General features: G+C 36.9%; 1 protein-coding gene across 1 annotated transcript; it reads left to right on the plus strand.

Moving 5' to 3' along the window:
- Positions 1 to 9,856: 9,856 nt before the first annotated feature.
- LOC139145881 (uncharacterized) lies at positions 9,857 to 23,817 on the plus strand. The gene is made up of 7 exons (XM_070717314.1): positions 9,857 to 9,929; positions 14,232 to 16,168; positions 18,404 to 18,835; positions 19,146 to 19,192; positions 19,681 to 19,726; positions 20,116 to 20,550; positions 20,986 to 23,817. The coding sequence occupies exons 2-7, from the start codon at positions 14,479 to 14,481 to the stop codon at positions 21,828 to 21,830; spliced, it is 3,495 nt and encodes a 1,164-aa protein (XP_070573415.1). The 5' UTR covers positions 9,857 to 9,929; positions 14,232 to 14,478; the 3' UTR covers positions 21,831 to 23,817.
- Positions 23,818 to 24,090: the final 273 nt, after the last annotated feature.

Consider the following 24,090-nt stretch of genomic DNA (forward strand, 5'->3'; position numbering starts at 1 on the left):
TTACTTTGAATTGTTAGATTTTACATTCATCGAAGCCTCAACTAGGTTCCCTTCGAAATGTATCTTAAGGAAGAACCGAACGGCTGACAACCATCGAACATTATTGTAATTCGATTTTGAGCTCTAAGTTTTTAAAATGATCATAGGCCTGCCAACTAATATAAAAAGGTGGTAAACCTGAATCTGTCGGGTTGGGAAGTGGGCTAAAAATTCAAACTGAAGAGTATGGTTCGCCAACAGAGACTTTCTATCGCTAATTTCCAAAACGACCATCGTGTGACATTCCTTGCCGAGTTCAACCTCGCCGACCAATTATGTTGTCTCACTTTGCCGCCAAGCCTGCCTGCTGCCAAACTGAAGGTCTTCCTGACGATCGTCTCATTGAAACTACCTCCGCTGTATGCAGTTGAGGGCAGATCTTTGTGGCAGGCTGTTTCCTCCATCCATTCGATAACTTCCTCACTGAAACCAGATTTCTGGTGAATTACATTTTTGTACAGTTGAAGTAGCCTTGTAGATGGTAAGGTGAGATGACCAATACTTCCAATGTCATCGCAGGCCTTTGGTGATCTCAACCAAATATAAAAAATGTAAGGCGAACATGATGACATCTTCGTTCCATCTTCTCTATGGCTGTACCACGGTCCCTCCACCGTGGAGGGACCGTGGCTGTACTGAGCAGTTTTCTACCATTCATACGATACGTTGCATCATATTGGCTGGCAGATTTGGTATTCGTTTTGTAATTTTGATTGTATCAGTATTATCCTTTTGTCAACTTTCTGGAACTTTCTAGAATTTAGTTAATAGAGTGTGTCAAATTAAAATATGATGTATCAAAGCTTCTAAATTTTCTATTAATTTATAGGGAGATTAATAAACTGAAATGCATTAAAACATGGATATCAACTAAGCACGTAGGTTATTAAGTGAAAATAATTTATCATAAATGTTTTTACCTATAAAATAAAATCTTATCGTCATTATTATGCGAATTCATGTGGATACGTATAATTTTGGTTGGTTAAGCTTTTCGCTGTACAGATTAACCTTTGACCGTTTCTATGATTACGAAAGAATCATGGGTAATTTACAGACAACTTTCTGTGCTTGACAGAATCGTAAGCTCATATGACGGGCACTGAAAATTCAAACGTCCCTGTGCACCCATGTTGAACCTTTACAAGTTGATTGAAAACGGACATAATACTATAATTCACGGTCAAGCTGCGAAAGGAAAACAACACTTGTCAAAGAAATTGTGAATAGATAACCTTATTGTGGAGTAAATATATTCATAACCACCTCAATGGGAATAGCGGCACGGCAGTACGGTGAAAAAGTAGTGACAACTTTCAATTCGTGGGCAGGTATTTTATTTATTTTATTTATTATTATTTATTTTATCGAAATGGAAGTATTTGGCAGAAAAGTATGGGTTGTTCAATACATCAAATAGTATAGTTTCATGGCTAATAATTCATATCAGTACCTGAAAACGTTCTGTTTACGGATTTTGTTTATATGTTTTGTATATCACATCAATAAAAAATAAATTTATTTATTTCAATTCGTAAAAGTGGTGTAAAATCACATAAGCATAGTGACAGATTGCATTTCCATCTCTACAGCAGACGACCGACTTTAATCAATAATCGGTTGTACTCGGGCCCTGCGTGTGTCATGGTCGGAGGTTTCAACTGTTAATAGATGAGGTTTCCAGATCTGTCAACTACGCTATCGCTATTCGTACATTCAAGAGGGACAGTAGTACCACAGGGTATTGCAGGCAATATTCGTCTTGGAGTTATGATCAATAAATGATACACTTTAAAAATAGCGGACGCTAGACGCGTCTTTACGCGTTCAAAATGTACATGTCGGTGTTCAAATCTGAACGGCTAGTGTTCATATTGTTTACACTAGTGTTCATATTGTTAACAAGGAAGTTCTAAGCCTGAACACGACAACCATCTCCTTCAAGTGTTCAAAAACTTAGCATCACAGAAATTCTACAATACTCTGAAACAGTTAACAATCTTTTGTGTTTTTTACTTTACAATGGCTATATTAACTTTACTACTGCCTCGCTGTCCGGCATACGTACACGGATTTTGGTATGACAAATTTCACTCTACAGTGAAAAATATTTCCGGTCTACAATTGCTGAAAGCATGATTTTTCTAAGAAAGGAAGTATAAAAAATAATTTTACACGTTTATTTCAGGTTGAAATTTTGAAAATTTGAAAAGACAATCAGAAAACCACCATGAACGTTTAAATTTTAACATCGGCGTGCAAGAGGCGTTCTACTTCTAAACACTTGGTGTTCAAGTTTGGTGCCTTTCCTTATCCCATGATGCATCAAAACGGAAGTTGCGACATTTTTCTTGTAAAGCACACGCTGAAGTCGTGATCGTGCGGAAACAAGACCAGAAAGGGTAAGTTTTCTCTCCAAAATAGTAAAAGGTTTTAGATTTTGAAGCATCTGTATTATTATCCTTTGAAATTAATTGTATTGTACTTTGAAATAGCTTAACTACGTGAAGAAACCTTTTTTCTTTCAGTGGCTGGTATACCAACAACTAGCTGTGAATACGCAGTGGTACTTTTGGCCATGGCCCACAGTACAATAAATTACCCACAATACTCTTTGATTTGTATCCTTGAAGGTTACTTTTCTAAAAACTTTTTCAGTTCTGCATGTAAGCACTAGTGTGCAGCATCAGAATAATTTTTAAATAATATCTAGTAAAAGTACGTTTAGATATTTCAGTGAAAGTTTGAAAATAGCCACTAAACAACCATGAAAGTCACATTCTGCAGGTACTACAAATGCCATACTTTTTAGGCAGCAAGTTATGACGAACTGAAGGGGTCATTCTCTGAGAAAACTTAGCATGCAAATTTCTTTTGTCACTTCCATTGCAAAAAAACAATATCCTTTTGTTTCATAAAACAGGTGCAACTAGTCTCCCTACTTTCCATCACATTATTCTGTATGGCTGAGGACACAATCTTTGGCAAATTTCACAGAAATGCTATCTCCTCTCTCAATTATGCATAACTTTCCAAATTATTTAAAATGAGAATTGAGAAGAATGGTGTGCATAAAAGTACGTTTTCAAAATTTTGATAAATAATCTGTGAATTTGTCTACACATGGGAGACATAGCAGACTTCACTCAGGTATCTCCGAGGATACAAATCGCAACGAATTATGGGAAATCTACAGTACTATGTGGCCTATCGATCGATCTCTCTCGGGTCAAGGGTCATCGGAACACACTGTAGCGATAACCCTTGACCTGAGCGCGATCGATACGCCTTGTATAGTACCGCTGCGCGCTGCGTAATCACAGCTGACACATGTATTTTAGTAGAGACAATCGCATGTAAAACATCAATTAAACATCGTAGATTATACAATGTATTGTTTCAGCATATGAGACTTTGGCTTTTTTATTTTAATCAGTTGATGACAAGAATAAGCAAATATTTTGTAACATTATTGAAAAGAGGCTCCCCTTTTCCTTAACCTAATCAGCCCCTTGTCTTTCACAGAAAGTCTCATCTCGCCATATTACCTATTGTTGCATTATATTCAGGATATATAAAAATGGACTTAACTGAATTCCGAAGAGTTGTTACAGAAGAGGTAGCTGTCTGGAACCAAGCTTGAAAACCCCAATTCATCTCTAATGTAGATTTAAACTTTCAAGGGTCAGTAACTGAATTTTGATAAGTTTCTGTATTTGTGTTTTATATTTAATCTAAGTTTTGGTAGCATGCTATGATCAACTATATGTTGCCGGAGAATAAGCTTTCACAGACGTGTAATCTCCCTCATCAGATGCAAGGGTGGAATGAAAAATTAAAGCTGAAAGAGACAGAAAATTCAGAGTAAAAATGTCCACTCTGAATTACTGAATTTTCTTAAATTTTCACTCTGAATTTTCTGTCACTTTCTGCTTCAATTTTTCATTCCCCCTGGCATCTGATGAAGGAGACCTCACGTTTTTGAAAGCTTATGCCCCTGTAACATTTAGTTGATCGTAGCCTGCTATCAAACCTAAGATTATTTTGTATTGTAGCTCAACGCGTTTCTTGTTCTTAGCAACTGGTTTTTAGCTTTACTGTCAGCTAAATAAATGGATGTGTAGCAATGTACTCAAATATGTACATAACAAGGTTTTTCTTCAAAACAGCCTGTACGAATCCTTCAATATTTGGATTACAGGTTCCCAGGGATTACGCGAATCAGATATTAAATTATGATGAAATATGCAAATTTATGTTTTTGAGGCTGATTTTGCCATTTTTTTCGGTAAAAATCTTCTTCTTTTTTACTGACTCTTCATTATTTGGTAAACATGTCCCTAATAATGACCTTAGTCAAATTTGTGCTAATTGTGATGAAATATTCAAATTTTTATATTTCATGGCAATTTTTGTCATTTTTGGTCAAAAAATCTTTAAAAAATCTTCTTCAAACTGCTAATTTAACAGCTTTGACATTTAGGACATAGATCTCTACTGATAGCCTTTTTCAGATTGTTCAAATTATGGAGAAATTTGCAACTTTGTATTTTTAAGACATTAAAGACATTTCAGATATTTTTAAAATATTAGGGATTACCAGAATCTGATAGATTCAAGTTATAATGAAATCTACGTTTTCTTTTATTTTAAGGGCGATTTTTACCATTTTTGGTAAAAAAATTGTATAAAAATTAATAGCAGGGTACACCGGAATTTGAAAGGTATTTACGAATATGTTTTTTATTTCTGAAAAGTGGATTTTTGAAAAGTCACCGATTTATTTCAGGGTTTATTTAAAGATATTACAAGCAAACAAACCCTTTCGTTTATGAAGGACTTCGTTGGACAAGGAAATAGGTTTTATCCTGTCAAGGACCCACTTTCCCCACTTTCTGCATGTTGTGCCTTACTGTGACACTTTGACAACTTGACATGTTGTGTTTGCTTTAGTGTGGACAACTATATATCATGTGTACTAGAGAAGTCTTGACTAACTTTTTTTCTTCAAAATTTACAATTGTCTACACAAGAGGAAATGTCTTTAAGAAGCCAACTTACAAAAATGGAGTATGCATTTCATATACATATACGTGTTTTCAACACAATAAGTAAGCCAAATTGTGAGCTTTTTCAGATGAGTTTTGTACGTTTTAAACAAGTGAACATAAAACGTAATCCACAATATTTAAGTAAAACAAGTTATGTCATTACTTTGTTCATATTTTTTAAAACGATCTACAGTGTTTATGGGGATTTCTTATTGCTTTTGTTTTTGATAGAAGGGTGTTAACACCATTGATAGTTTCCTCTGACAAACTTTTCAAAGTAGCAATGTTTATTTGCCCATTTTTACAGTTAATTATTGTATTTTACCGTTTAAACGTTTTGTGCATTTTTAGAATAAAATAATTATACTGAATATCAGTGGTCTGTAATATTATTTCAAGGCTTGAACACCCCCTGAACGCCCAAAATTAAAGGTATTCAACAAGCGCGCATCATGTGTTCTAGCCTTTAACACACTTATCGTTGAAGGGCGTCCATGCGTTCAAAAAGTGTTACAGCCCTTTGAACGCGTAAATGCGTTCAATTTTTTGAACACATGTCATGTGCAACGAGTGTTCTGATATTGAACACCACGGTGTTCAATATAATGTCTGATGAACACGTAGCGTTCAAAATCTGCACACGTGTGTTCAAAAATTGAACGTTGGTTGAACACGTAGTGTTAAATTTCTGAACGTCTAGACGCGTTCAAAAAGTGTTACAAAAAGGCGTTTAATTGGTGTTCTATCCTTTAACACTTAACTTTACAGTGTAGGTATTAAACATTTACTGAACAAGCCTGAGTCGCGTGTGCGCCTATTACTTTACCCACGCTATCTCTTTATAGAATTCAAAGAAAGCAGTTGATATTTGCTTATTACCCTCCTTAACCCCCTTGACAATTTGTTCTACCGATCACCAACGCGAGGGCTTAACGCTCGGACCAAATACGACCCTCCAGAGGTGTTTGCCAATGCAGCCTATAAGTGAAGGGGTGCATTAAGACCAAAATGTATGCCTGTTCTCAATTTACACAAGGATAAGGATGTCAAAATCTTGATAGTTCATGATACAAAAATATTGTATTAGTCCTTTGACAAGTAGTGTATAACTGCTGTGACCATACCCTACCAAGTTCAATGCTGCACCACTTAACCAAGCATTCGCTGTAATAAATGAGCGAGTCTCTTCCAGTTTAAACAAAAATGGACGTGTATATGGTGCTCAGCATCAGACGCAAATATGCGCATACCTCAGCTTGTTCACTAAAATCCCTGTAAAAAGCTCAACAATCACCATTGATAACAATATGTTTGGGTCACACCACGGAGGTGAAAGTTTTGGTTTCTGTCAGCTCGTTTATTCGTTTATTTTGAACTTACACTTTTTTGTTTTTAAGGCCCATACTACCTAAATTTACTCTTTCGACGTTTATATGCCCATATACTTGGGGTAAGTCTAAAGGCAGCCCGGCACTCAGTCGATGAAGGGAATTGAGAATTTCATCAGTTAGATGATCGTACTTTTCATACTGATCGCAAGAAAAATCTCATCCACTACTGAATTTTCGCAGAAAAACCTGAAACCCAGCGACTACTTTACTTCCAAATACAAAAATACGTGTTTGCGGTAACATGTCCCCGAAAGTTAGGGGAGGAATTTTTTATTTATTATTTTATACATTGTTGGCTGAGATCCACAAAATTCGATAAGGTTTAGAGAATATACTCGACAATTTTTGATAAGGCGAATAAATGCCTGATGGGGTCGGCGAGTTTTCTGGGTTAGATCAGGTTACCGGAAATAGACATATTTTTATTTTGCCTATATTATCTCTCTTTTCCGTATTATCTCTGTGACTAGAGTGTAACTGTAGTTTCACCGTGAGTTTTGATCGATATGAAATTACTTTCAAATAGCAATTAATGTAATTGTTTACCATCTAAACCAGGCCATCTTGATTGCGACAATTTCTCTGTATATCACAGGTATATCGATATCACATCTCCGACTACTTGACTTTGTTCTCTACATACAAGCACCACGGTACCTTTGAATTAAAACTATTGAAACCTTGGGTCAAATGAGTACTAACAAAAGACGACAGCAACCGGTGAATGGCCTACTTCCCTGTGCTCTGTCATGAATCTGTCGTGTTGTAATCGTACTCTTGGTTCCTGTTTCGTACAGCACGTTAACTCTATCTGACAGGTGTGACTGTATAATGAATCATTGCTAACTTTGGCCAACAATCATATTTTATTGAGCCATTACAACAGTGTGAATGATTAGCTTGATCTCTCAAACATATTTATCAAATGTATGAATATGAATGTCCTTTTCAGATTCTTTCTGGCATATTACTTTCACCCCTCCCCTTTTTGATCTCACACGGCATAGCGCATTTACTAAGACCGTGCTTGAAGCTAGTTGTAGAGAGTCAAATTTGATATGCAACAGCAGGTGTCACTTTTCGGTAAATTGTTCTAACACGCATATTCACTGTACTTAACAGATACGTAAGGGTAAAGGCAGAAATAAGGGCCGGGAGGCAGCGGATAAGATATAGTGTGCTACGAAAGTATAACTAGTTTTTAATATATTAGGAAGGCTTTGATATTTTCATGACAAATTGGTGTATGTCCTTCTTTGTTTTTACTTCACAACAAAACAACTCTACCTTCTCACATGAACCTGATCTCTTATCACTTACTGAAGACGTATATAAATCGGGGAGTGAAAATTACTACCAGGCAATGCCATAGCGTCAGTTGGCCGGCTAGAAGACAATTCAGAATACTATGAAGTGTAATGGACGATGAAGTTCTACCCCTGGTAGCAATATGATGAAAGAAATATAATTCTTTGTTTTCGTTGTTTTACAGAGAAATGTGCAATTCTATACTGAACTATGCGTGCAACCTATGATCGTGGAGCTAAATTTCACCTAATGTTACAGACTTATCATGGTTATTATGAAGTGCTTTTACCAATAATGTATCTCTGTGTTACGACAGAGACATGGGCTTTTAAAAATGTTGGTTGTATCTGTAAACGTCTTGTGTTGAGTAGGAGAACAGTCAACAAAGTTAAAACGCTTGAAAGCAAGGAATATTCTCAGTTAGTCTGCTATGTCGCTATCAAATAAACTCACCAATACAATATATTATAAAGAGTGATCAGTAGCGAGAGACATCAAATTTGGACCACTGAAACTGTGGTACAACAAACGTTTTGTCAAAGAATTGCTTGCCTAACACTTTGGTCGAGTCTAGTTTTGTTACTTCGACTTCATATATTATGATATCGACAGCAAAATTCCATCAGTGAAATCTAGTTTTACTTCTAAAACTACATAGTCGATCTTAACATGAAGAATGCTGTGGTTTTGCTTTTAAAGTCAATTGTGGCGAGAATAGCAAAGTACAGTCATTCGTATTGTCCATATTGACATAGACACAAAGAACATGGAAAATCCCCTTTCGGTTTGGAAGCAACTGTATAACCAATTCCCAGAGCCTTAATTTTTTGTGTTTTTCCATTTTCTCCCCGACCCCTGTTATTAAGTATGCCCCTTCCCTAACTGATGAACTGCGACTGAAACCAATCCGTCGTTAAGCTCCACCTATAATCAACAGGCCATTGTCCGAGTAGTTGTTTTTCTAAAATTGTGTTCCCGTTATTGTCAGTTTTATCAAACATAAACAAAACTGCACTTCGCGTTTTCCCAATGTCAAGTGAGGTGACATACCGACGTTAACTTGTGGAAACCTTTGTTGACTCGTTCCGATATCACGTAAATATTTTTGAGCGTCAGGATATTTTAAACTTCTTTAACTTCTTTTTAACATTCTAAATTTTATTTGTCCGTGGCCTTTTTTCAACTTACATATTTTCTCAGTTGTCTTTAAGGTATACCGGAATTATAACAAGTCAATCTGTCAGCCAGTGGTAAACCTTTTCAGGTATTGGCGTCTCAGCATCTCAAACGCCAGATTCTCTGGAAAGATCATTATTCCTTAAGACTGGCAATAATGTAAGATGTGCCCTAATTATCATTACATGTACGTCCGCTGACGTCATTGCCATCATACTTATTAAAACAAACGTCATGGTAGCAATCATGATATGCAATTTTTCATCGAAGAGAACTGTGCCATTTGAAGTTTCTTGGCGGAGTTTCCCATTTATTTTTGTCCACCTGAGGTCTTCCATTCGGAATGTTTTTCTTACTTCTGAAAACAGTCGACCTTTATTTTGCAAAGTTTGACGAAGCAACCCGTCGCCTGTTTCTTCCATCGACGTCATCTTTATGTGGCATGATGATGGTGAACAGGATTGGCGTTTGATCATCAGAATGCCATATTCAAATATTATGAAATTCAACAGTCATAACAGCACTCAGACTCTGATTATTCATGACAACCAAACAACAGGTACAATTGAGCGATCTTCTAGGGTTGAACCTTTAAGCAAAGTTAGTCCCGAACACACCTTGTCAGTGCACCGAGCCTTGAATTTAGCTATTAATGAAAATTAAGCAACTAAATTTTCATAAAGAACAACAGTTTGTTGACGTGAGTGTCCAGGTTAACTTTACAGCTATCCTATGTTTAAGAGTGCGCGCACACAAAATTGGTCCAACGGATATTTTGCACGTACACAATGTCAATGATAAATTAACGTATGAATCATCTATTAGTAACAGTAAACACGGGGAAGTAAAGTCACGTGATCTGAAAAGTATACTTCTGCATGAGCACGACATTGTTCTGGTCTTTCGACGAATTTCCGTCCATCGAGTTCCATCGACTCTGATGGGGCCAAGCAATCAACGCCAGGTAAGGTTTTACATTGAAGCTGTATGGTTACAGAGATTAACATTGCGTTCATAATAGCGGATATGTCTTGTCTTATTCAGTTTATTACAAATTTATCCCGAAGTCACGTCAAAGTAATGTATTCGCAGTGGTATCTAAGTTTTATTTTACAATAATCGAAACATGCCAGATAATACAATTTCATAGACACAAACTTTAATTGACCGTAGAAGTGATTGCGAATCTTCAAATAGAGATAGTTTTAGAGAGTACATTGGTCATTTTTGGTCCATTTTGCAATCTTGCCATTTGTCCATCATTTGTCATATTTCATCGTTGTCACTACCATCCTAGTCCCCACTGTATTGTAGAATATAGTAATTAAATTTTAATACATTACCTTGGTTGAAATCAGAACCTAATATATATCAGGTTGATGAAGTATTACTTGCTTTCAGTAAATTGTACCGATAGCCATTTCAATACCAAATTGTACTCACTCCCACGATACAAGCTGACTCCCTTAAGGTAGAATGCGCCTCGGGGACAGATATTCACAAACTCAAATTTGCAAATAATTTCCAGTCTAATCACATATGGACTCATTTTGAAACTCTTGAAGTAAGCACAATTCACTTACTCAGTTTTTTTTCGAAAAATAGGAAATTGCATTTTCGAATTTCAAAAATCGGTGATTGTTATGTAATATGTTTCTCTAATGCCAAACCTTTCATGGTGACTTTTGATTTTTATTCATGATTTTGAAACAGACTAGTTGTCAGTTTCCTTAGGAAAGATTGAGCGAAAGTGTAAATTTTCACTTGCGAGGCGCATACTACCTTAAAAGACTCTGAGTGTGTTTGTATTTATCTGTCTGATAATTTGTTGCTTGATTGAAATTTGAAAAAAAATGTGAACAAATCACCAGGCGACCTCACATTGAAACAGTGTATACTGCCCCATCGTATGGTCAATGTATCTTGTCATAATTTTCCCAATTGTTTATGGAATACTTCAAAATGAAAATGAGGACACTGTCGGCCTTCTGACATATGTCAATAGAATTCATTTAATGTTTTGTTTCGATATGACATATATGAAATCTCTTTTCTACTGATTGATTAGCGAATAAATAAAGTCGATAAAATCATGTCACAGCATTTATTTTCAAAATTTCTAGACATGAAAAAATTTGGTGATACGCTTAGCATCAAAGTCGGGCACGATCTCAGGTACACGATGTCTCCCCACTAAGAGTATACATAAAATATCATGTCTAGCAGCAAGATCAGAGGCTGCACGTCGCCGTCTGGTTTGAGATACTTCATAATATTTTTTACAGATGGAAATTTAACATATCCTTGAATTTCAGCAAACACTTGTGGTAAAGAGGATGAACGCGATTGTTATTGACAACAACAACAACAACAACGCATCCGTTTACAAGCTATTTTTTTAAATGATGCGAAATATTCCATTACCGGTAGTTAGATATGAACCACCACGTATTCCATTAAAATTTAGGAAGGATCCAACGAGGTGCTTAGAGGTTTAGCAACTTCCTGCAGCTAACAAACGGGGAATTAGTTTCAAGCGGTAAAAATCGTCACCTGACATTCATTGAATACTTAGGTCAGTGTAATATCGTATCGTCGGATTCTGGGCTTGTTGCCGAAATGACAAGTCTAACAGTCCGTGTGTAAGGTTACCGAATCACAGTAAAGAGATTTGTGATGTTTGACATGTAACTTCTGGTATAAATTTTTTTGAAGGTCCACTCAAATTAAAGTAGAAAACCCTAAAAGCACTCCACGTAAACATTGCAATCTTCTTAAGATTCTTCGATGAAAACTGTGAGCATCTTATGATCTCTTTAACACTTAGGTGCAATGACTGAAATCACTATAGGGCCTAATGTTCATACCATGGCTGGAAAAAAACTTAGTTTCCGCAGAATTGATTGGCATTGTTAGGTCGACGTAGCATAGTTATTTCCAGGGAGAGTCTCTGCCATAAGAAGTGCCATTGGCTAGCAAAGTTGTCCAGCAGTGTTTCCAGCGATCTGTACAATAGTACACGACTTCGGTCACAGTAACGGTCATGGAATCCATCAACGATTCGTCATAGGAAAATCACAGCCTCTATTCCTTCTTACACAGCACTGAGGCAACATGAAGTGTACGGCACTTCGCAATTAACAATCCAACTCAGATCACATCAATATTTCTTTCCTCGACCAGTCAAGAAAACTAATTTCAAAACATTTGTGCATTAAACTTGCGTAACACTCTTACACTTCGCGTTTAAAAGTTTGCCATTTGGCCCAGGAAAGATTGACATCACTTACTAAATTAACGAGAAGTGGTCTAGTATTGCAGAACAAGATGAAGTGGTCAACAAATATAGGGAAATTCTTTTTTGCTGCAGTATTAACCTAGCTTCACTTCTCATTGCATTTTATAATTGATACCAACGTGGTGGGTGGTAACGAAGGTATTTATAGAAGGGGGAAAATTCCATGCCAGGTTTGAAATTAAAATATGGTTTAGTACGGTTATAAATTTCCAAGGCAAAAATAGGGACGGGCTGTTGTAACACGGACCCGAGGGACAAAATATGGCAGCTATGATAGCTATAGGTAAGAGACTAAGATTGGATAGAAGGGATCCATTATAATGAAGACACCATAAATTTAATCAATGAAGGCCGCTACGGTGGTAATTATTTTGCTCGTCCTTACTTGTTAAATACCCGACAAGTTGCAGTTACTGAAATTAGAAAGTGGGCTCCATATCAACAATACCTTTGAAGAAGTGGTAAGGTCCGCCTCAGAAAGACAGAAAGAAAAGAACGATTATATGCCAATTGGCATATCATGAGTGAAACTAAATAATTTTCCTCAGTCTGAGTCAGAATGTCAATTCGCGGCAATTCTTACGCATAATTTTTCTCACAATACGCCTTCAATATTTTCAGTATAGTATAATGTCATGTGTGAAAACCATCCATATGGGCTTGTTGACAAACACGATGTATCACATAAATCTCGTCTTACCATAAGCCTCGATAAGCAGTCGTTAGGTCATTAATGTCTCTCTCGGTACATAACAGAAATCACATCCATCGTTTTATCTGCCCTGTCAGCTATGTTCTGTTGTCCAATTTTTCAGTATTTTCAGAGGTTCAAAACGATAAAAACGTATGATCGTCGATGTTTGTTTGGAGTCTGTAATTTACTTCTCAAATTAAGGCAGAATGCGCCACGGAGACAGATATAACGACTCTCAAAATTTTACAATTCTGTCCAATTCTGTCAACGTCAATTCTGTCTGTCCTGGTATAAATCTTATACAGACTTACTAGCGGACTAATTTTGAAGCTTGTGAATTAAATGAAGTTTTCACGGTCTTGTTTTGTGAAAATGGAAAACATATCTTGTCCTCAAAGAGTCAACATTGGGCCTAGGGATGTAGATCATTTTGAATTTCTTTCATCGGGAAATTTAGGTCAGTTATTTCTCTGCTGCCAAAATTCACACAGTGACTCCTTGTATTTATTCTTGATTTTGAAAGATAATGGTTTCAAGTTTCCTTGAACGAAGTGTGAGCAAACGTTTATAAACAACTCTTTCAGTTTCTCGTATACCCTAATTTTCTAAAGGTCGACTTAAGTGAAGCCTAATAATATCAGCCCTTACAATAGAACGCAAAACTATTTATCTTAACTGTCTTATGGGATAAATTTAACAGTCAAAATATACTAGTACTAAAAACAATCTTCGAAAATAAAGTGGCAAGGGGAAGTATTGAAAGTAAGCAATTGGAAAGTCAGACAACATGGACGTCAATCAGAGCCAACGAGATTTACATGCAATATTCGTTTTGTACCACCGAAGGGAAACACTGAAAGGAAAGCGTAGGAATGACTGATGATGAAAATAGAACGAGCCGCCAATTTTTATTTACACAGTGTAAATCATCAATGCATTCTAGTCATACCAATTCAGTGAGGATGTATGTACCCTCGCCGTGCAGAATTTGCATCTTTACGATAAATTACTGTTAGTAATATTACAGGACATCACGTTAAAACATGTTAGCTGAATCATTTATTACTGACAAGGATCAGGAATAAACATGTTCCTAAATATGGACCATTTTACATTTTTGCATCCTTTAAAACAACTCCCTGAAGCCATGACTACTTTTTGGACCCGCTTTGACCGGCGATTATTTCTAATTAATACCGTCTTGAATTTTGATATTTGGTAGTTACATTATAAATGTGATGGTTTCCTATCTATGCAAAATTTATACTTTACAGATACGAGACCTTTAAGAAAATGCTGACGTCTGTAAACTCACTACAGAGGGCGACATGGTAGTGTGAACGTGACGCTTGGTGAGAAACCTGTACAGCGTAGGTTACATCTGCCGTCGCAAGTAAGCTTTTGGTGTGTCACGTACTCCTCCGATTAATTCCCAAAAATAGTATGACTTTGGCAAGCAGACGCTTTGCAGTAGAGTTTGCAGAATGTTTTCCATGAACTAAACAGACATCCAATACGAATATGCAGGAATATTACGCGGGCGAGCTGTCTCAGAATCCTATAGCGTTATTCGTGTTTGAATCTTGCAAAGGAACGCTTGGAAGTGATCAAATAAACCCAGTCAATTTAATCAAACATTTCTGTTATGAGGTAGAACAAACTACTGGTGAAACCTTAAACCGCTACTGTACCGTGCTTGAAGTTGATGAAAGAGAGAAAAGAATTGCAGAGAGTTTAAGAATAACTTTGGTTTCTCCAAAGAGAATGAAAAGGTCAAACCCAGAAAGAGACCCTCCAAGGAAAGAGTGGTTATTCTACCATGAACAGTACTATCAAAGTCTTAAGGAGCTGTCAAATGTCCGTTATGTTGTTGGCTTTGGCCCTGAAACGCAGCGCGAAGCTGAGGAAATTCATGAAATCCTCTTTCCTGATTCGGAGCTACGCATCTTGAATTCCACTTCCATACCACCGCTACCTGCAGCATTGTTGGTGTTCAAATCTTGGGATAAGGATAAGTTCGGTCTGCAGCAGTGCCAGAGAGCACTTGTCCAAGAATTCTGTGCCAGAAAAGCAAACCCTGAAATCATGAAGGTGTATTGCACAACACTGGATGTGGAGCTAAGTGACGCCCAGAAAGCAGATGCTAGTGAAGCCGGTGTAACATTGATAACAGCAACACGGAAGTGTTCTCTCGGCGGTTCAGAAGACGATCCACCTTCTGTGAAATGGCTTCTCAACCATGAAAGTTACTTTCAGAAATTGAAAGATTTGAGGAATATCCAATACATCGTTGGGTACGCTCCAATGACAGCTGATGCCGCAGTTGATATTAAAAATAAGTTATTTCCTCATGCTAAGTTGTACCTCATCAACCACAAACATCCTCAAGATCCACATTTGTCGATTCCAGTAAGTGAAAAAGCTATATTAGAAGAAACGATGCAGGCTGCGGCTAGTAAAGCGGACGCAGTTGTATCCATGGGACCAAGTATGTACGAATACTTCGACAACGTGTACAGGGCTGTGACCGAGAAAGACATTGCGCACATCGAGCTTCTGCCAAAGCCGTGTCGGACTTTTTTCGAAGCGGATGTAAAGACACCAAAACAATCAGGAAGACACACAATATTAACGTACGGGGAAGTAGATCGAGACGAGACATTTGGCCACCTGGAGAAACTGGCAGCTCATATGAGCGCGGTTGCCATGGCTCGTGTTGAAGTGAATAAGAAACCTCCAAACTGGAAGGTACATGGAGTGTCGCCGCATCGTGATGAAGCAAATCTCAGTAAGTTGGCTGACAAACTTAAGTATGAAAATATAAACCCTTCACTTTCGCAAGGCTTTTCAGCTGAAAAACTTCTGACACACCTCAAGCAATGTCATCTTTGTCTAACAGCCACAGGATACGTAGAATTTGGCCTCAACGGTCTCGAAGCCATGGCAACTGGTGTACCAATCGCGATTCCCGATGATTCCCAGCTCGCTGATTTCATTGAGAAATATTTAGCACAACATGGAGACTGTGTGGTGAGGAGTAATGTGTCTTTGAAAGACAGAATACTGAAAGTCATGAACGGTACAGATATAGCGTTTGTGAAAGCAAAGGAGTTGAAAAGGGACTTCTTGGAGTGTGAAGACGTTGAAATGAGCCACGGTAGATTTGCTGCACTCTTTACTCCAGAAACAGCCAGAGAAACGACATCGACAAGTAAGTAATAGACAGTAGAAGCGAGGGTAAAAGATTACATTACCGACCAATATGTATGACCTGGCAAATTTCTCATAGTTTAACCTTCATAATCAGTCATGGAGACATTACGTACAGATACGTCGGAAAATATTCAGGAGTTACATTACCTTCCAAAATAAATAATTTTGAATCAATTCGAACTTTCAACAGTCGAGATAGCTTTCTTTCGTGTGCATAATTTCTACATATGATAACATTGAGTACTTTTCGAACTTTGCACAAGACGGTCGCCTCATAAACTGTTCGGCAGCCAACGGAACGAGGGAAGGGTCTCAGAAAAGTTCTGAAAATACACTTGAAAAGTAAACGAAGTCTACAGAACAATCTGAAGTCTAAACACTGTCAGTAATCTCCAATCACGTACATAAGCATTGTCAAGTTCAAACTTCTGAACTTGCAGAAAAGTACAACAGAATCAAAACCATTATAGAATGATATACAGAATTAAGGGCGTAAATCAAGTCGTTTCAAAAGGAGTTAGGGAGCCTTCAGTGATTACAGGGGGTGGGCCGGGGGAATTTCGCGCACACCTGTACCGTAAAATGTGGCCCTCCCCTATCCTCCTGTCTAAAATGTGACCCTCCCCCTTGTCCGACATTCTAAAACTTGAACCCCCCCCCAACCACTGCGGTATTCTCCCCAGGAATAACTGAAACAATATCGACTAATTTACATAACAATTAGTTCCATTGTTATGTTAGGGACAAATTATAGAGAGGAGGGCTGGTGTTTTTTGAGGGACTGTCGCAATTTATCACGAAAGAATTTTTGAAGAGATATGGTATTTCATACATTTGAGGGAGGGTCACTATATTTTGTGCAATTAGAAGAAGGCAAGATGTGGCTGATTTAGTGCTTCATCCAAAAATATCAAATCATAATACATGGAATCTACTATCAGGCAAATTATTGACAATTTTCCCCCACAAAACATGCTATATATGTATATTATATATGTTTGATAATGTATTTAAATGTACTTTGCTTGAAACTTGTGGATGGGAAGTAAACTGTGCATTCGTGTAGAAGAAATTGATTTCTGAATTTCATCTAAAAAGTTGGTTCAATATCCATGGTGTCTATGATGAAATTATGAATAGTTTTTTCCAATATAAAAACAGGTAAATGTTTGCATTTGTGTACTCTTGATTATTGATATTAATGTTCTTGATTAGACTTGAGTGGTTACCAGTCAATGGTTGTGTAAGAAAATTGATTTTAGAATTTCACCAAAATGTCAATTCACTATGCATGGCGGTCTATGATGAAACTACAAATATTTTTTTCAGTTCAAAATTAGATAAATCTGTGCATTTATGTATGCTGGATTATTTACATTATTGTTCTTGATTAGACGACAGTGGTTACAAGTCCATAGTTGTGCAAAAAATTTGATTTTGGAATTTCACCGAAATGTCGATTCACTATGCATGGCAGTCTATTATGAAACTATGAATAATTTTTTCCAATACAAAACTAGGTAAATCTGTGCATGTATGTGCGCTTGATTATTTAGATTAATGTTTTTGATTAAACTAGAGTGGTTATAAGTCCATGGTTGTGCAAGAAATTTGATTTTGGAATTTCACTGAAAAGTTGATTTACTGTAATGGTAGTCTATGAGAGAACTATGCACAATTTTTTCTAATATAAACTTGACAATATCCTTGCATTTTAATTGATATACACTTTTCCACCTGTTGCATATATTTTAGTCGCTTGTCTTTTATCAGTATTAACTGTTCAAGGTGTTTAATGTAGGATACCACTGCATCTTCTTTGCTGGTGAAACTTGTGGATAATGTGTCCGTATTTTGTTGGTGATTTCCTATTCAGGAAATATCACACGGACAATAAAAGTTTTGGCCATAAAAACAGCTTCTGTCAATAGTGACCCTCCCTGCAAGATAGGTTTATAAAAACTGACCCTCCTCCTTGAACTGTTTTCTAAAAAGTGACCCTCCCCGCAATTCCCCCGGCCCACCCCCCTGTAATTACTGAAGGCTCCCTTAGCATAACCTGCTCCATACGTAACATAGTCATTGTCAATTCTGGTTATCGCACAATGCAACTTTACTATGTCCCGTTTACGTTTAGCGAAGTGGTTAAAGTCTTACTTAATGCTGCAAATCCACCTATAAAATAGTTGAATCATAAATTGTCATTTGCTTTGTCTCCTTTTTCAAAATGAAGGTGCTTGTACCACATTGTCATCGACCATCACACTTGACTGTAGCAAAATGGATGGTGGAAATGGATGTACTTGCGAGCAGTACAACGCTGCAACGAGAAACTGTCAGGCTATGTTTGACAGAACAGTCCATGAAGTAGTAAATGACCCAGCCAGCTATCGTAAAGTGCAGACAGTAGTTAAAGAAAAGTTTGATGCACAAGTCGAGACCATGAAACAGAAATGTCTGGACTTGGCACTTAACCTTCCGAAACTCCTTAGTCTATACAAATACCGAGGAAGTTGTCGGTCTGGGAGTTTTGCCAAGGCTCTTGAACCTCTGCTAATAACCGATGAAATGAAGCAAGAATCTGCCAAAGTTGGAATGAAATTGATGCTTCGGGTATCTTACAGTGAAGAAGAGTTTAAACTTGTCGAAAAGGTGTTCATAACGCGTGAGTACTTGCTACTTTAGTCTTTAATTTGCCAGGACTGCAACCGTTGATGGAAATATCACCCGACTGTACTTGAAACGCTACACCAGCTTATTCTGCACAATTTCCATGTCTAGTTTATATCGGTAAAAATATAAAAATTAGAAAACAACCATACTACATGAAATGTTTATGACATATCTTTTAATTTTATCAGCTCATCAGTTTACAACACGTCTGTAAGCTACCGCGATCTAAATAACTTATCAATCATATTATATTTTCTTAGTCGTATCGACAAAAGTAACACAATTAATTCTTTCTCTCGTAGGGGATGGAGGTGGAGTTAGATCCATATTCTCTGGAAGAGATCAGCCGGTGAGTTCACATTATTGAAAAGCTCTTATTTATATTTTTACAGCTAGATATACTTTAAATAATTATGATTCATAGACACAAACTTCCTTGTATGTAGTCTTCAAGAATCTCCCACATTCGTAGGGTTATTATCAGTGCGAATATTCTCCACGTCATCACTATTTTCTTTTACTTGTAAAGTGGTTTGCCATGTTGGTCAATGCGCACCTAAGCAATCAAGGTGGATTACTGATCAGATTGTTTCCAAGATTTTACAAACAACAAACTTGCTAAAACTCTTCTGTTTTAAACACAAATTGTATTTCTTCAAACAAATTACGGTCAAATGTACTAGTAAACTGGCGACTGCAATGACAGGGTAGATTCACTTATACGTGGAAAAGAAAACTTCAAGATTAATTCTTCCGTTTGGGCATACTATAATAGTTCGTGTTTTTCGAGTAATCTACCAAATTGTAACAATCGCTGCTCCTCGTTCTTTCTTTCAGAGTGGCCAAACTTTGACTGGGTGTGGTGTAGTCATTGAAAAGGAAGGTAGGAAGATTGTTAAATCAAAATATCAATCTGGTTAAGAATACTAGAATCAGAACGATTAAATCTACACAAATGTAGATAATAAATGATTGAGTAATGAGTTTTTCCTTCCAATATTTAATGTGACAATCGATCTTTTGACTCCCAAATAGTATCTGACATTTTACTGTCGCAAGACACCATTTCCTATGTTTACCTATTTCATCTGTCAAAATGACTCCATGATCATGAGTAAACGAACAAATATGTGAACAAAAAAGCACCTTTTTACAGTCAACAACATCGAAAGATGAGGATCTGGAAATAAGTCCCTCGGCCTAAAGGGTAGATGACTGGTAAACGATGCTCTACAATTAAAATTTCTGTATTTTTGTCTTGCTAAATGTCAGATTTGGATGGGAAATCCTTGCATGATAAGGAAGACGGTGTCCGAGGAGTAACTTTAAAAACATCGGAATTCTCAGCAGCTGGATCAGGCGTACAAATAACTGCCAATGGAATAAGAGTAGAGGAAACTAGTTTTAAAAGCAAGATTACCGAGGAAGTAGAGAGCAAAGAAACTAGCGATGGTGGAACTCGAGGAACGACGCCCAGGAAGAATCATATTGTGACCATTACCGAAACACAAACTGAGAAAAAGAAGACTGACAGAAACGGAACAAGACATCCGATGAACAGTCGGATGCAGGACATCAGGAATGTTGAAAGTTCAGGATCTGAATCAGCTGGGTTAGACATCGCAATTCAAGACCGAGCCGACAGAACACAGTCTGATGCTGTCGTGGGAACAAAAGATGAAAAGAGAAAAGGTGGTGTGACGAAACGTAAGGGAAATGACATGGCAAATTGTGCACAACAAATTTAAAGTGAACTACATATATAATGAATCGCAAAAAAATTGTATGAATTCACAAACTATTTCACAAACTGCACACTGACCCGTGAGTGAGTGGACTATGAAATATTGGACTGGTAATTGTTTTTCCACCTTACACTGATGGAAAAGAATCTCGATGAATTGGCTGCATACAATCTTTCCAAATTGTCATACGTAGGGTATAGTGGGTTTTTTTTCGACAATGAAACGGCAGAAAGAGTATTTTCAAATGCTTTGCCAGAGCTATGTGCAAACCCTATTGTGAGAAGACAAGCAAGGCAAAGCATCAGGTAGCAATACAATATTGTAACCCTTCACGTGCCTCTGTATTCTGACGTAACATGAATTTGTGATATTGCCACTCATCCTCTTACTCATTCAGGAAGAAGATCTCTCAGATCACAAACTGGTCAGAGCTCAAGGGAACCTCGACGGGACCAGCATCCAAAACGCGTAGTGTTTCATAAAGAGAAACTTATAGTGTGTGACGCAAACTCTGTGAAAATTCTCGCTGAAGACTATACGTGTGATAAGGTCATTGGTAGTTTTGATGGCCAATTCAAAAACCCTTTCCAACCGTGTGATGTTTCAATTTCCCCAGATAACCAATTTTTCACCATTGATAAGGGTAATTCTCAAATAGTTGTTTACAATGATAATAATGATATTGTCAAAACAATACCGCTTGCTGAAGACATCGATCCCTCAAGTATATGTCTAGTGGGTGAATTTGTCTACATCAGTGATAAGCGTGGTCACCGTATACTGAAGTATACTGTCAGTGGAGAGTATTTGGGGGAGGTTTGGGGGAAGGGTAGCGGTAAGCTACAATTCGATGTGCCTTATTACCTCTCTGTCTCTATAGACAATAGTGCAATAATTGTCTCAGACCATTTAAACCACAGTGTTAAGTGGTTTGATTTTGATTTAAAGTACAAGCATCAGTTTGGCAGCAGAGGTACTGAGGATGGTCAGTTACTCTACCCTGCTGGTATTGCAACAGATAACAAAGGCAATGTCTACATTTGTGATAATGGTAATGCTAGAATCGTAAAAGTCACAGCTGATGGAAAGTTCAGCTGTAATCTATTCCAAGGTGATGTGGTAAACCCAAGATTCATTGCAGTCTGTAACGATGGCAGAGTTGCTCTGACTGAGTCGGCGAGTAATCAAATCAAAGTGTTGTCAATAAACCATGGAAATGTCTCTACATTTACTCTGAAATAACTGAAATGAAAATACCAATGAACATCAGACGATACGTGAAGTCTATGTGCATACTGGTGCATCAGTATTTATCACTCGAAACGTTCCATTTTCCAAGAACTTTAATGCAAAATACTTTAATTTACTTTCATTTTGGAAAGTGATAGCTGGAAAATTTCCTGATATTTGTGAGTATCACTCCTTCTCAAATTCAGTAAAATTTCTCCAAAGGCGAAGGAGAAAAAAAACACCTGTTCAATGTTCAAGACCAACCCAGATTTAGTCCAGTCCCTAGTTTCTTGTTTTCCCCCAAATCTTTATTTAGAGTTTATAGGTATGCAATACCACAAATGTTTAAAACTAGTCTGCATCAATATAAAAACCTGATAGATGCTACACGTTCTTAGTAAGAAAACAAAATACGTTAAAGAGAGCTACATGTTAAATTTATTTGGTACATGTTGCTACTCAGTATGACTATGAGGAGAATAAATCAGTTAACAAGGTGTTTTGAACAGAAACTCTGAAAGCGAAGTTGTGCTCATGAAAGAGCTGAGTCAAAACATACAAATCAGGGCCAAAGTATGATATTCTTTTTGTAAAGTTAGTTGAAATACTTGTCCCCTTCTGAAAGAGAAGTCAAAATAACCTTCAGCTGTGCTTACATTTGGAAATATTGAAGAAGAAAGAAACCTCTGTTATATCTTCTTAAAATATATGTACTCTTATGAACTTAGCACACTAAAACCTTGTTTAATACACATACCTTAACTTTTTACGCATTTGTAAAATTTACATCCAAAGATTTGTTTGTGATTCATCTTGAAATTTTTCACTTCAGGAACTATGGAATGCATCATGTCACAGTTACTTTTTTCTTTTTTACACCCAATGCAATTTTATACATCCTGCCATTGATCTTGGCTTAGGCTGTTTGTAAACTTGCCACCTGCAATGACTTTGGCAGTTGTTTTATGTACTTGTCCTGTGTAGAAAAATATTTCAGAGAAGGAGTTTGCCAGCAAAATTCTCAATGAAACATTTATGAATCGCATGATCTTGTAAGGGATATCTGAGATGTTACAAAATTTCACTGGCAACAATGCAACATATCCTCACTGTAAGATGGTAGTAGACAGGACCACATCTTGTGACAGATGCTTGTAAAATAACCTGGTAACTACGGTAACAAATAAACATTGTATGAGCATTTTTGCTGCAATGTAACCTGTCTTAGTTATTCCAATCTACAATTCAATACAATTACCTCATGCTCTTCCATAATGGAATGAATTTTTTATTTCCCAGCACAAAATTTCAGTCGAAAGGACATGTTTACAGAAGATGGTACTTTGTTCATTATAATTCAAATCAGATGAAGAGATTAAGGATGAACCATTAGATCTTTGGGGTGGTCAGGATGATGACTAGCAAGTATGCTTTTCTGTGTCATGAAAGTTGACAAACTGTGTTTCCAGATTTAAAGCCTTAAGCATATCTTATTTTTCATATTTACATTCTTTTTATGAGACCTTTTCCAAAACTCTACAGCAAGAACAATTTTTGTTCTTCATATTTTTACACATCTTGATCATCCCCTCAAACTTATAATGGTTCATCCCTTATTCAGCCTTTCTTTTTGCCAGTAAAAAGCCAAGTTTTGTATCTGTTGCTTGTGGACAGAAGATAGGATTTGAAATGAGGAATCAACATAATGAAGACACACACTGCTTCATGGAAATTTATACACTCAGATTCCATTTTCTTATTGAGCTTTGTATAAGTCCATTCAAGGCTCAATTTTTTATGCAAAAAAAAATTTGTCATATTGTCTTGAAAGCTGCCTGCAAATACAAGATGTCAGATGGTGTTCAAATGGATGAGACTGAATGTACAGATGACTTTCATAAATGCATGTATGGATTTTCATGTACACATTTTGAAAGAGCTAACAAGAAATATCAATACTATGAATAAGGTCAAAATAAAGTGTTTGATTGATAAATTACACAGGATCTGATGTAGTTTAATTTTCATTCATTCTTATGTCTACTCTTTTGTCAACTTCTATCAACTGAAGATATCTTTCAAGTCGACCTTGAACTTCCAAGCAGGCTTTTGTTATCCCAGAGCCAGACATCAGACCATTAATAGTGGCTTCATTTGAATAAATAACATCATTTGAAAAGGTGATAGATTGTTTCAACAACTATATTAAGAGAGTTTATACTCTCCCCTATGAATGTTCAAACCACACACATAGGGTATGACAATGTAGTGG

Source organism: Ptychodera flava, chromosome 12 (genome assembly GCF_041260155.1).
Source record: "Ptychodera flava strain L36383 chromosome 12, AS_Pfla_20210202, whole genome shotgun sequence".
In the NCBI taxonomy this organism is placed as follows: domain Eukaryota; kingdom Metazoa; phylum Hemichordata; class Enteropneusta; family Ptychoderidae; genus Ptychodera; species Ptychodera flava.

Excerpts from the sequence above, each read along its gene's own strand:
- LOC139145881 (XM_070717314.1), top strand. The coding sequence starts at position 14,479 with ATGCAGGAATATTACGCGGGCGAGCTGTCTCAGAATCCTATAGCGTTA. Across the intron at positions 16,169-18,403 it reads CAGAGAAACGACATCGACAA|GTGCTTGTACCACATTGTCA; the intron begins GTAAGTAATAGA and ends TTCAAAATGAAG. Across the intron at positions 20,551-20,985 it reads AAAAGGTGGTGTGACGAAAC|GAAGAAGATCTCTCAGATCA; the intron begins GTAAGGGAAATG and ends TTACTCATTCAG.